The sequence below is a fragment of the Sturnus vulgaris genome, chromosome 1 (assembly GCF_052056855.1).
Source record: "Sturnus vulgaris isolate bStuVul1 chromosome 1, bStuVul1.hap1, whole genome shotgun sequence".
Classification (NCBI taxonomy): domain Eukaryota; kingdom Metazoa; phylum Chordata; class Aves; order Passeriformes; family Sturnidae; genus Sturnus; species Sturnus vulgaris.
The window spans coordinates 134,586,107-134,604,340 of record NC_142243.1 but is presented as its reverse complement, the minus strand read 5'-3'; the positions used below and the strand labels follow the sequence as shown (position 1 = coordinate 134,604,340).

The 18,234-nt window shown below is 38.7% G+C and overlaps 1 protein-coding gene across 3 annotated transcripts in view; it reads right to left on the bottom strand.

Moving 5' to 3' along the window:
- MATN2 (matrilin 2) overlaps window positions 1-18,234 on the bottom strand; it is a 67,516-nt gene that overhangs the window by 37,677 nt on the left and 11,605 nt on the right. For all 3 annotated transcript variants that reach the window (XM_014879803.2, XM_014879800.2, XM_088177576.1), the window contains exons 3-4: window positions 6,022-6,591; window positions 1,923-2,045 (exon numbers count right to left, since the gene is read on the bottom strand). In XM_014879803.2, coding sequence (XP_014735289.2) covers window positions 1,923-2,045; window positions 6,022-6,591 — 693 coding nt within the window. The remainder of the gene's footprint in view (window positions 1-1,922; window positions 2,046-6,021; window positions 6,592-18,234) is intronic.

The following is an 18,234-nucleotide window of genomic DNA, read 5'->3' as shown; positions in this document are numbered from 1 at the left end:
TAGATAAATACATCTGGTTTATGTTGATCATATATTGTATCTAACATAAACATAATGAAGACTTATTTTACTTAGATGTCCAGTGAGGAATCCATTGTCTCTGTGCACTTGTGGGCAATTAACAGCTTGTAAAAGTAACTAAAATACTCACAGACTGTGCATTTTTCTTTCACTGTGGTTCTCCTACCTCCAGAACTAAGCTGTCCCCTTTGGCCAGGTTTGGCTCCCCATCATCATGAAACCTGCTACCTCTCTGTGGGGGTTTCAGATGTAATAGTTTGAACTTCTCTAAACTGATAGTGCATCATGTCTCTCCTTCACCAATGATCTGCATCATCCTAGCACATTTAATGCCAGTTTGATGACTCTCAGATTTCCAGTGCTAATTGCTAAAAGAATTTTATAATTTGATGATGTAAAAAAAAATCAAAGGCTACAAATACATTGAAAGACTAATTCTCCTCTCATATCGATCAAACTGCAATCTGATATCATCTGATTGATGATCAAAGCAGGTACAGAATCAAAGAAATTATGTGAGAGGTAAGTGGGGAAAACTAACAGAAATCACAGTTTAAAAAGAAGGTAAAGCAATACAGCAAAGGGCTTTGAAAAATGGAACAGTAGGAGCATATTGAGGGCTACTGTGCAAGGGTCAGCAGCAGGAAAATTACACACAATTCCAAAACTCTTGGAAATTAACCTGTATTTGAAGCAGTGCAGTACCCAAATGCTGAACTACTGGCTGAGAAAAAATATGGAAATGTAACAGAGTAAAAAGAGGAATTTTTCATGCTTGTAATTAATTTTTTTTTATTTCATACATCTTCACTTTTCCATTTGTGCTTAATATTTGATATTAAACACAGTTCTAAGAAAGAGACATTAAGAATCCACTAATCTCAAGATACCTGGTAGTTTTATGGCACTCTCCTCAGATACAGAACACCAAACACAACGATAGGATTTGAGCCTGCAGTCTTCACCTTAGCTCTAAATTATCGATTGTAAGAGGTACATCCTATGCTCTTGTGATGACTGTCTCCCACAGTTTCTTGAAAAGACGTTTTCCAAAATTTTTCTTTTAGCTAAAATCAGTTTAGCAGCTTTGATTTGAATACATGCACTTTCGTTTGAATCTGTTCACTGCTGTGTAATAAAAACTTGAAGTTTTGCAAGTATATTTTCCACAAGTAATTAAAGATACCATTACATAATTTCTTTAAAATAAGGTGGATACAGAAATAAATTTGGCATATCCCTCTAATGTACATTGCTGTTAATTACTAGGAAACAAGTTAAAATGGACTCATGAAATACTGATCATAAAGATCAAAATTAAAGTGAAATAAAGTATGCTATTATAAACTATACAACCAATTACACAAAACTGAAAAAAGTCAACACTTTTAAAGAGAGGAATGAGAGCATAAGCAAGACATCTGAAACCATTCTTTGAAAGGTTGAAAACCCTTATATTTCCACCAGCAGAGAGAAAGAGCTTTTCAGAATGTCAGGTTATTTCACAGTTTTCTAGTATGGCGTTTACTGCACCTTTCTGTACCATTCCGTACTGTTGCAAGCTGGACAAGTTAGTAAAGTATCTAAATTCACTTCATTTCAGATGATAAAGTTATTTATTTGTTGTTTCATCGTTGAACTTAATATCCCAGTAACATTTCATATAGTTACAGTGTACCTGTGCAGAGCTGTGTATAAAATTTAGCTTGATGTATTTCAGAAAGATTTATAAGAACTTCACTTACACAAAGCAAGAAAAAGAACAACTTCACCTTTCTAGACACATTCTGATGATTATCATTAATTATGCACTGACCTCAGTTCTTTATGAGCCCAACAGAAAGGGTAAGTGATGTTAAGCACTTTTTGGGAGTATGAAATAGAAAAGAAAGAAAACATACTGCTGCAAGTCTTCTGGTCAGCATTCAGAATATATCCTTGTTTACATCTACACAGGTAGGAGCCAGGGGTATTTATGCAGAAATGATCACAGTGATGCTCAACTATACTGCACATATGAGGCACTGAAAGAAAAAAGGAAACCATTATTAGCTGCTGGTCTTAATTACTTGTGGTCATAACTGAAAAAATCTGGTGTAGAACATTTTAGTGAAGTAACTGAGAAATTTCAAATTAAAGTGTTGCTAGTAACAAAAATTAGAGTTTAAGAAAATAAAAATACACAAGGGAGTATCTGAAAAAAACTAATTATTTGATGGCTCTACAAAGACAATGAAACAAACCTATTATAATCAACTTTAGAAAATAAATGAAATTTAAGTGTAAGCTGATTTAGAGGACATTCAATTTCTTGCATGAAGAAAATCACCACACAGCACCCAATAATAAACAAGAACGACAAAAAAAAACTTAATGAAGAGACTACTTCGCTTGCTTAGTTATTAATGTCGAGGAACCTGCAAATAATACATGATGACACCAATGATATGTATGTATATCCAAGATTCATTAAAGCAGGAGCTGAGCTGAACTACCCTCCAGATTGTAAGTCTTTCTGATTCTATTTTGGTTCTGTTTGTATTTTATGTCTCTAATAGCAAGTATTAAAATGCAGCAGACAGACAATAAAAGAGAAAAAGGTTGGAGGCCCATTCAGTCAAATTCATAATTGAAGTATTTTTCTCCAGAGAAGTATTTGGGGATTAAGATATCTTGATGTTTTCTTTCCAGGGCAGCATTGCTTGTATGCAATCTCTGTAATATATAGGTGAATTACTTCTCAGAGAACATTGTGTGGCAAATTAACTGTTTCGCTCAACAGCAATTAGGGATTCATGCATCCCTCAATTGCTAGATTGACAAAGCTCAAAATTTATGGAATAGATATTAACATTAATCTTCTAGAAGTCACAACAGAAGCCTGCTAAAAAACTTAATGTGGTAGGTGTGGTAATTGTGGAAAAAACCCACATGAGATTTTAAGATATATACTATGTATCAGCTTTTTGGACTGGTTACAAGAGTTAGGTATTATTGCCAACACAAACCACAATTCCCTAATCTCTTAATCAGCTTCTTGGACCTCACAAATTTCTCCCGTAATAAAACTTTTCAAGTACTTTTATTTATGTGGACACAGACCTACTTGGACTTCTTGTCTTATCATCCTTCTGTCATTCAGAAAATGAAATCATTCAGTGACAGAAGTCCAAATAAATCAAGTTTCTTCTCAGAGTACATTGTTACTGTCTGTTACCAACCTTCCCATCTACCACACAACTATAATGTACATATTCTGTTTCTGTTCTGTTGCACCCATTTCAAAGCAGTGATACACTGGTCTTTAGTCTGATTTCTGTGGTGGAGTCTGCTTTCTGAATCATTTCTGCAACCTCATCTGTAGTAGGAGGTGTTTGGTGATCACAAGAAGAGACTGAAGTAATAGAAAGGGTTATCTCCTAGTTAAGGCATCTGAACGTGAGCCTTGTGAATTAGATTTTATCTCTATATCACGGGGTCTTTACTTGATTTTGGGCAAGACAATAATATCAGTATCTTCAAGGAAACATGAGCCTTCACACTGTAACTGTTCAGATAGAGACACCTGAATCTGGATTTGCAAGAATGCAAGTGATGGCTGTAGAGCTGTGAGTAACGTGGTATTAGTCCAAAAATGTTAAATGCCTGAAAATCACACCAGGGATTGCACTGAGTCAAATATTTCAAGTTAGTGCCTGGTTTCGACAAAGTTAATGCTGTTTCTGTGCCTCGATTCCTCCAATGTAAAGTGGAGATCACACCATTATCTACTTTACAGGAAAATAATAAAGACTTTATTTGCCCCTGACTGCTCCATCTCAAATTCTGTCTCTCTCACACTTCACCTAATTTCCATATCCTTTCCTGGATTCTGTTCCCATTTCCATCAACATTTTTCTCAGTTTTCAACTCTTGCCTTGTTCTTCATGCCTCTGATCCCTCAGGATACTCTTTGCTTCTGTTTTACCTTGCTGACGAGGAATAAAAAGGCTTCAACTGGTGTTTCTGACATCCCCAAGGGGCAGCAACTGTAGGGAACCTCTGACTTAACAGAATGGAGCATATCCAGTTTACAGGGATTCTCCTGAGAATATAGGTCCTGGGTACTTGGTAGTCTCCCCCATCCAGGAGTAAGCAGTGGTTAATTTGGCTTAATTTTTGTTTTCCCCACAGAGCTTCACCATTTGGCCATGGTTTTTTCTTGTCATCACAGGAACCATGAAGACACATTCCCACAGACACAAGGGTCATCCAGACACAAGGACAGCTCAGGGGCTGAGGTCTTTCCCCACAGCACAAAGCCCAGCAGACAGCATTCCAGAAGACTTGACCAGAGGGGTGCCTTCAATTGCTTTAGCAAAGAAACAAGGTGTCCAAATGTTCCACTCAGCTACAGTGATAAAGTACTCAGCTACTGTCTTTGGCTGCACACCTGGGAGGACTTCAACTAACCACATTTCCTGCAGGAATGTAGGTGCTCTAGGAAGCAGAGGCTATGATTACTCTCTTGAAATTCAGCAAGCTGAATGCTGTCTCACAATCGAGATAAAATAAAATGTTGTGGATCCTATCCGCAATTTAGTACCTTATGTTAAAATCCATATGAATCTAACAGCTTAAACTCTCTGTTACATCTGGGTCTGAGTTTTTAAGCATGTCTTAGGATCTCATGACGAATTCTCAGCACAGCAAATCCTGTGGAGGCATTCCCTGGAAGCAGGAGGCAATCACTATCCTTGTCACCTCCACAGTCCTCCATCAGCAGTGAGGGCGTGGCTTTACTGAGGAACACACGTGCTTGATTAAAAGTGAGCTAAAAAACTCTAATAAATTTTTTTGAACACTGCCCAGTCAGAAAAAAACCCCAACCAAGTAAATGGTATTTGTACTTGATTTTTTTCTAAAACACAGTCTAAAAAATCAGCAATTACTGTGCATTCCATTTAAACTCTGAATCCATTAGTTTTATCTTTCTTGGTTTTTAAATATATCCCACTATGCCAGCTAATAATACAGCAAAGAAAAAATGGGGAAAAATCTATTATCTGATGAATGTCTGTGTTGGTGTTTTGTGCTGAGGCAGTTCAGCTGCTCTTTGAAACAATTTTGGAAAAGATCAAGTAAGGAAAATTCTCCAGACTATCCTTACAATAAGCTGCAGTTCTTTTCTGGCAAAACATCCCTAGACATGAGTGACTATTTAATCTCACCATGAATTCTTTTTCTGGACTCTAATGAAAATACATCAGCCTAATGCCAAATTTGTATGAAATACTTTCATGTTTATCTCAGGAATAAATAAAAAAGTCTACTAAGTAGACTTTTAAAATAAAATTAATTACAAATACCATGATATTTGCAAAAGGTAATTCCTTATCAGGGAATTACAGATGGAAGGGCTATCTCTGTTGTAAGTTAATATCTATTAGAATATTTACTTTATTGTATGAATTAATAGTACCACCATAACGGCTTTTCCTAACTTTCTCTATTTAAAATAGATGGAATATAAAAACTTCCAGTCACAAGGCATATAAGAAATGATTCTTTGCATAGAATTAGTATGTAAGCTTTGGAAGAGGAATCCATGGACTCTCAAGACAATTTAAATAACTGAATGACTGTTGAGCAGTTTAAAGATTCACTACTAAGGGAGATCACAATTAAAATGAAGAGATGAAAAAACTTATCTAATATTCAAATAGCAAAGATCATAAATTTATTGCTATTATGCAATAAATAGGAAAATCATAAGTGTGTTTACCTACCTGCTTATGACCACAAGTGATTAAATCAAATTTAATGGCACTTAAGAGTAGCATGAGTTTTCCCCACATGTGTGACTACTGTTCTGGATGTTATTTGGCTAATCTCCCTTCAATACATATGTTCTAATAGATAAGGTTTCATGTACAAAAAAAAAAAAACCCTAAATTATAATGCATATTTTTTCTGTTTCACTTTCATCTATGTATTCAAATCTATAGATAAAAATCTTACCACAAAGTTTAGTCTGGAAGGCAGAGGTCAGTGTTTCAATCTGACTGAAATTAGCAACCAGAAACACATGTTCTTCATGTGGTTCACTCCCAATGGACTTCAGAGTGTTCATATCCACTCTTCCCACTCCAATAGCAAAAATTAGGATTCCTGAGTTACGTGCTTTAGCAGCAATCTCTGCCACAGGATCCTGAGGTCTCCCATCTGTCACTATCATGATAATTCGGGGCACATTCTGCCTCAGAGGCCGAGCCCCCTCTGTCTCTGAAAATGCGATGTTCACTGCATACTGCAGGGCCAGCCCAGTCATGGTGCCGGTGGCCAGGTGCATCATCCTCTTCACTGCTCTTTCGATATCCTGCTTCCGCCTGAAGGTCTTCAGGGAAAACTCCTGTTTGACGGTGCTGCCGTACTGAATCAGACCCACGCGCGTGGCATCGGGGCTGATGTCCAGAAACTGCAGGATGGTCACTATGAACTCCTTCACTTTTTCAAAGTCGTAATGGCGCACACTGCGAGAGCTGTCAATGATGAAAACAAGGTCCAGACGTTTGTTGTTGCAAGTGTTTTCTAAAAGGAAAATGCAAACAAAAATACAATTTCAAAAGGCAAATAAGTTCAGGTTTACTGTCTAAACAAACACTCTGACAAGTGCTGTGAAAATTCAGGAAAAATAGGAGATACCACAATTACGACTCTTTGGACAATATATATTTGTTCTCCAGTAAATAACAAAAACTGTCTGATAGTTGATAATTATATGCAATTTTTTGTGTGTGTGTTTGAGGTAAGTGCCCAGAATTGTTAATGGCAGTGGAATGGTGAGATAGAATCACACAATCAGAGAGTATTTTGGGTTGGAAAGGACATTAAAAATCATGTGGGTCAACCCCCCTGCCATGAGCAGGGACACCTTCCACTATACCAGGTTGCTCAAAGCCTTATCCAACCTGGCCTTAAACACTGCCAGGGATGGGACATCTACAACTTCTCTGGGCAACCAGAGTTAAGGACTGCTTCCCTTTATGTATCTAAACCTGGCCTCTTTTAGTTTAGTATTAGTTCATTATTTCTTGTCCTACCACTACATGCCCTTGTCAAATGTCACTCTTCAGGTACTTTTTAGTTACCCTGTTGTGTCATTGTTGAGATTTTGACCTCATTCCCCATGCAGGGTGGAAATCCTCTCTGAATGACAGTTACCTACTTCAGTGGGCTGCACTGCGACGGTTTGTGTGGCAGGGCCTGAGAATTTAAAAATCTAATACCATGACAAGTCAGAGGAGTGTTTCATTAGAAACAAGGAAAACAGAACACAAAGAAATACAGGTCAAAAGCATCTGTTAATTGCACTGACTGGTAAGAGATGTGAAGGGACTGATTTTTCAAGGAAGTTGGCAGTAAGCAGCACTTTGCATGTACAAAGTACTGTTCTCAATGATGTCAACTGCAGCTGTGAATGCTCAGCAGTTCTACAAATCAAATGTCATTATTTCAAACATGTAATTAATACCCATCTGGGGAAAGTTTCATGTATTGGACTAGCTCAGCATCACAGAGAAATTCTATGGTTGCATCAGAGAGAAAATCCTGTTGTCTACAGTGGCACTCCACTTGCCAAAAAAAACCTCATACTGAACACTCCCTGAAATCTATGTCAACCATCAGAAGTCTTTTTTTCCAGGAGTCACTGAAGCAGAAATATTATGGACAGAGTATGTCTGTATCTGACAATGGCACAGATGGGCAGGCCAAGCTATTACAGAGAGCAGCAGAAGTGAACGCTGGCTGGCTGCCTTCTAGGCATCCTATGAGCTTTCTGGGACCCTGGGTATGTCCTCTGGCTTCTGCTCAGCATCCTTTTCTGAAAGAATATGAGAAATACAAGACACATGCATGAGTTGCATGATGAGAATGGATAGGGACTGCCCACTCACAGGAAGCCAGCACATGGCAGGCTTGAGAAAGTCTGTGAGGTGAGCTATCAGACTTGCCACAGGAGAAGACAGCATATGGAAAAAGATTAAAAGGACTTTGATGGGATGCTGATGAAAATAAATCAACAGAGATTTAATGTGTATACTAAAGACTCCTCCAAATCAGGAAATCCCTGAATCACAAAAGCATTGCAGTTCAGGGAATAACTGCAGGTGGCATTTTCTTGTTTTTAAACTATTTCACATGCATCTATTTTTGACCTCTGCCAGAGACAGAACATTTGGTTAGATAGACCTGTGGCTTCAATCATTGTGCCTGTTCATCTTCTTAAATTTATGTGGCTATGAATAAACCTGTATGCCTGGCTTGAAAGATTAAAGATGGCAAGAATGCCCATCCGATTGCAGTGGCATCCTCATTTCACTAAGATGAGACACCCCTAATCAGTAGTTTCCCTTATTGCCAAACCCAATTCAATTCCCAGTGCACTGTCATCCATTTTGTTCAGTGAATGAGGCAGATGTTTGGTGGAAAAGTAGTGTTTGACTGTAGAATCAAAGGTCATGTCATTCTGCACTAGTACAAGTGGGCCAATCAAGGACTCAATTGGAAAAAGTCCGTCTGCAAGTCTGTCCTTTATACAAGTTCGCTTGTGACTGCTGACGAACACTCATCATGCACTTCTGCCAAGGCAGGGAGTGAGAAAGATGCCAGTTTTCACTCGTTAACTCAGAAGCCTCTTTCATAGATTACCAAGAACATTTTTTGGCATAGAATAAAAATGCTCTTTAATGACAATAAAAATGACTGCCTGGATTTATTCATGTCCAGTCTACAGTATGGCTTTATTCATAAGCGTAGGAATATGCTCGGGTTGCTTATTCTTTCAAAATCAGAACAGGTTGAATATAAGCCAAACTGAGCAGAAACGAAATTCCAGTTCTAATGGGATACAGCTACCCTGACGTAACTATTTTCCACCTTATTATCTTCATTATAATTATCCTCATATATATAAAAAACCACAAACTCTCTTTACTAATATAACATGAATGATTTCAGCAATACAAAGATAATGCTAAGTTATGATTTGGGAGCAGACTAAGAGGACTAAGAGGAAAGAAGGATAATTACAGAAAAAAAGGCTAAGAATATGTGTGTGCCTATGAGGGGAAGCACAGATAAGGGAGAAGGGTAAAATGGCTGCTATTTTATTCCCCTTAAACATTTCAGCATTGATTCACTAAAGGTGATCATTGATTTTTGATTGTCTTCTATGATGAAATCCAGATGGATGAGGGGAGAGCAAAGGATATTGTCTGCCTTGAGTTCAGCGAGGCTCTCAATGCTGTCTCTCACAACATCCTCACCGGCAAACTCAGGAAGTGTGGGCTGTGTGAGTGGACAGAAAGGTGGTCTGAGAACTGGCTGGACAGCAGATCCCAGAGTCCTAATTAGTGGCACACTTGGAGGCCCATCACTAGTGGAATCTACCAAGGTTCAGTACTGGTCTCAGTACAAAAGTATTAACTTTTCACCTGCTGGAAAACAGCTCTGTTGAAGGACCTGGGAGTCTTGGAGGACAATGAAATGTCCATGAGCTGGCATTGTGTTCTTGTGGCCAATAAGGCCAAAGGTGTCCTGTAGTACATTTGGAAGAGCATTGGCAGCAGGTCCAGGGAGGTGATCCTGCCCCTCTACCTAGCCCTAGTGAGGCCACATCTGGAGTTCTGTGTCCAGTTCTGGGTTCCACAGAACAAGAGAGACTGGAGTGGCTCCAGAGAAGAGCTACAAAGATGATGAGGGGACTGGATTGTCTCTCTTATGAGGAAAGGCTGAGGGAGCTGGACCTGTTCAGCCTCGAGAGGAGACCTCACCAATGTCCATCAGTCCCTGAAGGGAGGGAGTCCAGAGGATGGACCAGGCTCTGCTCAGTGGTGCCAGGCAATAGGACAAGGGGCAATGGGAAGAAAGTGATGCACAGGAAGTTCCACCTGAACATGAGGAAAAACTTTTCTATTTGTGTGGCTGCACTTGAGCAGGCTGCCCAGAGATGCTGTGGGTTCTCCCTCACAGGAGATATTCGAGAACCATCTGGACACAATCCTGTCCATGTGCTCTGGGATGGCCCTGCTTGAGCAGGGAGGTTGGACCAGGTGACCCACTGAGCTCCTTTCCAACCTTGTCCATTCTGAGATTCTGTGAAAACAAGTCAAAACTACAGCCATGGTGTTGAATCTTTCTTAATTGGAATATAAAGATTTGGATCTCAGTCTGAAGGGATTCATTCATCTATTCTGAAGTCTGGAACGAATCTTGGTGGGAAAAAGCCTGGAGAGCCTTGGTGGATAGTACTACCAGAAACACATCACATTGTGCTGAATTACTTTAGAAAAATCTATTAAGCTGAATGAAATACAGTATATATCAAAACTACTTTGACGAGCAAAGTACTATCTATAGAAATATCAAACATTTCCAAATTAAGATGTATTTTAAATTTTTGTCTTCTGATTTGGTATGAATTTTTTAAAAACCCTGTAATTACTAAAGTTGATTTAACTTGGGCTCAGTGAAAAATAAAATGTAACTCTTCTATAGATAAAAAATCCACCTTGGTGATATTTTGAGAAGGTGGCAATCAGTAGAAATGACTTACAGATCTACTCATCCTCTCAGATAAATTTTCAGTGGTAGATTTTTAGCACTTACATGCTTCTCCATTTGTCCTGTAAACTATAATCTCTTCCTCTGACCAGCTCTCATTTTGAACAGTGAATTTTCTCACAACTTTGGCAAACATCTTCATAACCAAAAGTAATTCCCTTTCACTCTTATGAAAATTGACATACTCCTTGAAAAGAGCTACTCATCCATAAACCTACTTCTAAGTCAGCAGAGGTCTTGTATTGCCAACAAAAAAGTTAAAAGACCTCTCAGTGTGGGTTGTATTATCCAAAGGGGAAGCCAGGAGAGGGAAGACAAAGAAAGAAGGAAAGATCAAACCAGTAGTAAATATGTTCTCTCTATTCAATATCCACTTTGTAAATGACAGTTACAGTGATGCCACCTTTGGAAATACAACAATGCAAGGAAATTTCAGTTCTACTGGGATGAATCCAGCTGGGATCCAATTACTGAGAGATATATAAAACAATGCTTAAAATAATACTGAGCATCTTAATTTCCTCTAAAGCTGAAAATTTAGTTAAATCATTTTATCTGATGACTGCAGGTTTCCTTTCTCAAAGCAAATTATGCTCAGCCTGTTTTGGCTTTGACAAAGCTCAAAGTGCTTTGATTTTGCTCACCCACCCAGGGTGTGTGTCTGATAGTGTGTTTCTATCCTCTCGTATTTCACTAAGGTTTCATTCCCTTAATACAACTAAAGTAGCACTAGGGAGCTTTCTTGGGCATTCAAATTGACTCTTCTAGACTGTTAAATCATTAGAACAGCTCCTGATACTGTTGCCTGAGGACAGTTCACAGACTCAGGCAGGATATGGGAAGCAGCATGAGCCAGGGATCCATCCTTTGTGGATGGAACTGGTCTGTGACTCAGGGCATCCCCCAGCACAGACGCAGACCACGTTGTACCACTGGTCTCAGTGCTAGAGAGCAGCCTGAGGTTCCAGCTAAGCTCGGAGCCCAGCTGGCTCCAGCCACAGTGTTAAACTCATCCTCCTGCCCAAACAGTGGCTGTATGCAAGAGGCCTCCTGGGAATAACCCCTGTAGGAATTATTCTCTGTACCTTCTGAACCACACATGGGGATTGCTGGTCACTGTGGGCCAGGGACAGCTCCAGCCATTTAACAGCAACAATAATGGTGGAGTTCCAATGCCCAAGAATGTGCCCAGCACTGTTTTGTTTCCTCAGACATTTCCACCTGGGGATATTCAAACTGAACACATTCAAAGGACACAAGTTTTAGATGGTGTTGTTTCAAATGTTTTTGCAAGTTGGCTGTCCTGGAAAAACTGCTTGTTTAAAAATAAGTTATTTATTTTCTAGTTTTGTCCTATGTCTTTATGACTCCTTAAAACTTCTTTCTTTTTCTTAATCTAGATATTACTTATTTGGTTATGTAGGTCTTTATCCTAATAGAGGAGAATGGATAAATGTTAAAGAAGGCTATTGTTGTATGCAGAGCAAAAGGAGGGTAACTCAATTTGGTAAACACTACAGCAAAGTTTAGACATTGAAAATGTAATTTATAACAAGTAAATATTAGCTCCATGAAGATGTTGTTATAGAGTATGACAATTCAAGCAAAAAGGAAGGATTAAATCAGTTAAGAAAAAATGAGATCATAGAATAATTATTGCCTGAGCAGGCTTTAATGGTAATTTTAATATTTTGTGTTTCTTAGCTCACTCCATAGTAATGCATATACAAAAATTACATGTCCTGGAACACTGTCAGCAGTAACACCAGGCTTATTTTTAGATTTTATCTTTGAGTAACAGAACAAGTCTTCACTCAAAATTAAATAAAAGGGGGAGAAAACTATTCTCCCTGTTAGCATATTTTACAACTTCTTCCTAAATGTCTCTTCTTTCTTTACCATTTTATTATTCATTTTCCTCGAACCCTCAATATTACTTACCTGTCTTCTTTTTACAATTTCTTTCCTTGTAAGTCTCTCCATAACTCCTGTGAAATTTGTTAAAACATGTATGAACTTGCTGGTGTAAAACATTTTTTACTAAAATGTTTTACACTCTAGCTAAATATCCAGCCAGAAAGATTGTGTTTGATATGTTCCTAGATAATTCCAAAAGATTTCCTAGGTCATCAAGGAGGTTTAATCTTCTTGCCATAAAATTATACAAGTAAAGAATAGCCAAATTTCAAATTCATTCATAAACATATCAAGTGCAAAATGCTTTGGGAACACATTTCATGATTGTGATTGCTTCAAAGAATAACTGAAGAAGAGCAATTATTCCAAGCACTTCTTGGTGTTTGGAGTAAGTCTCTAGTGAGACATTTTGAGCAAGTTAGCTTCCACTCCTTTGGAGTGCTTTTGATTTTAATTCAAAGATGGATGTGGTACACTTCAGATATAATCATTCCCAGTTCCTGAAGTAAACATTAGCAACTGCTCCATACCCCTTTCCTAGCGCACATACAGGCTGTATTTTGTTCTGCAGGTGACACCACCTCTTCCTAGCTCGGGGACAGGCCGTGGATCCAGGACCTGCCCCTGTACTCTCTGGCCCCATCCTTGCTCTGAATCCTTCCCCAACACACAGGCCTATGGCCCTAACCCAAACATTCATTATGAGTTTGGCAGCTCACCCATTTTTCCTTACAAATTTCTTCATCTGGGAACAATCTCTAAAAGGAACACAGCCTCCAGACATTTCTTTATTGCCTCTGACAAAATCTTTTCTGAACTCCCAAAATTTCTGGGAGAACTGTACAACAGGAGGCCCTTGTCCAGATATTTTCATTTCCTTCTACATACAAATGCTTCATTATTGGTCACTGCATCGAGGTATATTACTTTGTTCTCATTTCACCTCACTATTTCTATTCCTTCTCTGTCATGCTTTTCAAAATAACAAGGTCCTTATTAACACTAAGTCTCTCTAAATCCGGAGTGCCAGAACTGACTCCCTGTATTTCTTCATTTCTTTACCAATACTGGTGCTTCTCTGCTATGAAGCCGAAGTATGGTGCAGGGATAGTCTCAAGTTTCTTAGTTCTTTCTGCATATTTCAGCTGTTCTGAGACAGAAGCTGTTGAGTTTCCTGACAGGAGTCAAACCTGCTTTCACAGGGAGCAGGTTGTTTTCCTTGCAGCCAGTGGAACACCTGGACAGAGGGATAAAGTATCCTGATATCCCCATGCACATAGCAACAAGAAAATCTACCCACCACTTCCTGACAGAAACAAATGTTACGTGCTCTCAGCGAAGGATAGCTTGCACCCATGAGAGATGAGGAATTCATTTTCTGAGCCACGATGGAGAAACTCGTGCTACACACAGTAATGCTACTTTGCATCCAGTTCCCACAGGCAGCCTGGAAGCATTTACTGACTGTGACTGCCTTTTCCTGCACTCACCTGTAAAACATCAAATCACAACCAACATAAAAAAGGTAACTGTATGGGAGAAGGTGATCTTTCTCCTTGAAGATCTAAGACTCTTATCTTGTCTGAGCTACTTAGGGTGCTTTTGGAAGGACACAGAAATTATTAGAGGGAGAATGCATACAGAAAGTAAACCACTGCTAGTAGCAGCATAGAAAATCTAGAGAAAAATATGTGACATTACTGCGCTTGTGGTGTCCTGCTTTCAGGACATTAGCTTAACATTTTAAAAACTCCTATCCATTTTTTTAAAGTTGCCCATGTCTTTGTTTACAGGGAAAGCTGTTAGCAACCTCAACATTACTCATTGATCAGCTGACCTGAAACTACATATTTCTATCTATTGGTAACAGCCTAAGTATTAGATTATTTTCCAGAACAAATTCAGAAACAGCATGAGAGAATAGTAACATATACCATTCCCCGTCTCCCAAAACATATGAGACATTTTAGGTGCAGAAGAAAAGACTACAGGCAACCTTGCCCCTGAAAAGTCAGTTTTACCAATTACCAAAGAAGAGGAACAGCCTTGCTCTTAATGGATTGTGGCTGTGACTAATAAAGGTAAGTGTGATAAAAGGGGTGGGTTGGCTGGTTAGGGTTATCTTGGAGGCTGAGGGCTTGGATGAGGAGGACTTTGAGGCGGTAGAAGAGCCCTGAGGAAGGAGGAACAATCTAGAGAGATACAAAGAAGAACAGAAAAGGAAGAGAATTGCTGTTTTAAAAGATCTGTAGTCTGGGTCTGATGGAGTTGGAGCCTGCAGTCATAGTCAAGCTAGGTGAAAGCTGTGTTCAGAGTCTGCAAACCAATACTTGCAGTCATAGTCCAGCAGGAGATAGCCAGCAGTCAGAGTCTGCAGCTGGACCCTACAGTAGGAGCTTGCTGTAGCCAGAGTCAGGATGGCAGAGCTGTAAAGGAAGAATAAGCCAGGACCCTTTTTATGTTGTTGAATGAGAGCCTGTGTCCCGGCTTATTTTTCTACACCTAACGAGAGGTCTGCTGCAACAGGACATCATGTCCAGTGGTGAACCAGCAATTCTTCCACTGCAACAGTACTTAGATAAGGTCGTGTTTTCAAGGTTCTATAGCAGTTTAAGGTACGTTGTCTTTATCCACAATCGTGTCTGATTACCTGCTCATGCCTATAAAATGAGATGTCCTTAAGTCATGCAAACATTGTTTCTATGGTTTTCAAATAAAATTTGCACATATGTACTTCTTTAATTAAGAAGGCAAAGTGCTCAAAATGAAGCCAAAACCAGCACACTTCTGAATATCAGTGTTCCTTCTTTTAGCCTGATTTTTCTTCAAGATATAATACACAGAGGAGGCTTTGAGCTCCATGAGAATATACTCAAAACAACAGTTTTTTTACTCACAGTGACTTTCCTCACTAAATTATTGTCAAGGCAAACTCTTTTTCAAACAGAAATGGTATTTCACAGCAATTTGTGGGGGTTGTAACAAACAAATTCAGAAATACAAAGATCATTTGATGTTTTTTTCATGACTCAGTTTTTTCTGTAACAGCAGATATTCTTTCATCCTGTGGAAAAATTATAAATTACCTTAAAAAAAGAGAAAATAAGAAAAAAAAGGTGGGGCAAATTAAAATAATAAGGAACTAAAACAAAGAAGGGAGGAAAGCGGGGAAAAGGCTTTGTTAGAGGAAATGCACATTAAACCAATACAATAACATTTCTTGTGATGCTGGAAATTGAATTATGGGCTATTTCTTTAAGTTATATGGAATATAAGTGGCTTAAAAGTGAATGTGATTTTGATACATGAAAATTAATGAGTACTAAATACAAGTGCTGGCAAGCAGAATGTTGTTCTGTGGTTAAAAACTGCTAGCACAGACCAAAATCCAAACTTTCTGATCTCTATGATAATTGGCTGCAGATGAGCATACTCGGATTAGGACAAAAATCCCTGAGGTCTGTCACAGTCCCAGCTAGTGCTCATGGCTCATTAGCTGGGGCTGTTTAAGGGATAGCAGCTGCTGCAGGGAAATGCTTGCTGATCAGATCTCTCCTTCTCAGACTCCAGGGCCTCTGTCAGGGGCTGGGGAGGCACAACCTCAGCACAAACCAGACTACCAAGCCTCAAAGCCACAGAGAGAGGATGTTCAACTGTGCAAAAAAACCCCAGAACTGGAAAAAGCAGCTACTGTTGGGGAGAGGCCAACAGCTCAGAGATGAAGATGAAAGTTGAAGTTTTGGGTAGTCAGCATAAAGTTCATGGGTGACCTCTCAGCTATTGAAACAAGCACTACTGGGAAGCAAGACACACCATTGCTAATATTGCCTCGGGGCACAAGGATTGATATGTATCTACAAAGTTCAGAAGGAAGAAACAGGTGACTTTGCAGGCTGTAAAATGCTTTGCTTGCTCTTTTCAAACATACCATGTGTCTATATATGTGACAACTTCATGTTTTGAATAGAAAGCTGATAGGTATTTGATTATCCTGTGTCCTTACAAGAGCTTATCTAGGATTGTGCTTATATTTTAACTAATTATGTGGTAATTCAAAAGATATAACTTACAACCACCTCCTACCTTATCTGCTGCATAGAAGAGTTTTCATCTCCCCCAGCACTATACCAGTATAGTATATCTTATATATGATGTAGTTACTGTGACATAATTCTCACTTCAATTGCAGTACAGATTTTAGTTACAAGAATTCTACTTTCTAACAGGATTATGTCTGAGGACATAAAACTTGGCAGGATTTCATTTATGTGAAGAAATAACACACACATACTTTGAGGCTGTGCATTAGTTTCTTACAGCAGAAAGCATCCCACATTGGCTCAACAGTCCACATTAGCAGAATTTAGAGATTTCTGGACAGCTCTTACTGTATAAATATACAATGAATTAAACCAGAATCTTATCTGTGCTGCACAGAAGCATCGTAGGTCGAGTTCACTTTTGTCACACACTTTCCCCTCTGATTTGCTGCTAAAATAATTCAGTGTTTAACCTGATAATGCCTTAAGCCATAAAGTCACACACAAGAATTGGGTTGGATATAAGAATCTTTGGATTAATTTTAACTGGCTGCAGCAAGTGAGTCATAAACTTAGTGAGTGTTCCATGTAGGTCCTATTACTTCATATTATTAGTGGAATCAAACATATACAAGCAAGAGACAAATCATTGTGTGTTTTGTTGCAAAATATAATTTAACACAGACGGGCATTTGCATTTTGCAGCAGCTTCCACTGAACAGGAGCCAAGTACATTTCCTTCTTGGCCTCCTTTCCCCTTTGTTTTAATTTTGTGCAGTATCAGTTAATTTTTTGTTATTTCTTCTGGTATCATGTAATATCTAAAGGAATGTCCCCTAATTTAGCTTTTCTCCTTACACAGTTATTTTCAAAATCATGTAGCTGCGTGTTTCATATTCCTAAGGAACAGAAAGAATGTTATTGTTTAGAATAGTAGTCTAAATTCTAGCTTTCACTGTATTCACTACAGCTTTCATGCATTAACTTCTGATTTTTCCAAAGAAGTATGCCCATGTGAAATGAAGTACATGCCCAGTTTACAAGAACAGAGTTCATCAAGAAAAAGAGCAAACATAAAAACTTGAGGGTTTTTTTTTTACGATGTGGGAATTTTGATTTGCTTTGTTTTATAATAAATTATCAAGATGCAGTAGGGCCTAAGACCCGAATCTGCTTCAGCAAAAAAAACCCACAACACCAAAAAAGCACTACATTTTGCAAGGACTGGACATGTGTTGCTTCTAGACACGAAACCTACTGAAGAGTGCTGTGGACCTCTCACTGGCCTTGCAAATACAGTATGGAAATCACCACTCTGGACACCTGACCCTGCTCTTCATCAGTCTGTTTAGGTGCAGAAATCCATTTCATTTTTTCTGAAGGGAATCAGCTAATCTAACAGACATCATATTGTCTTTATAACTATGTAGCAAGTATATCACTGTTTTTCTTTAGATAAAACCAAAATATTATTTTCCTTTCACAAGTCATGATAAGCTCTATCTGATCCAAACTCTGGATGAAAGTACTGATGTGGGGAAAAAGAAGGCAAAATTTAGTTCATAAGTCAGACAAGGGGAAAAGCAACTGTTACCTGCTACAGAAAAGAGCAACTGACCATTCTATATCTTTCTATTGCTTCACAAGATCT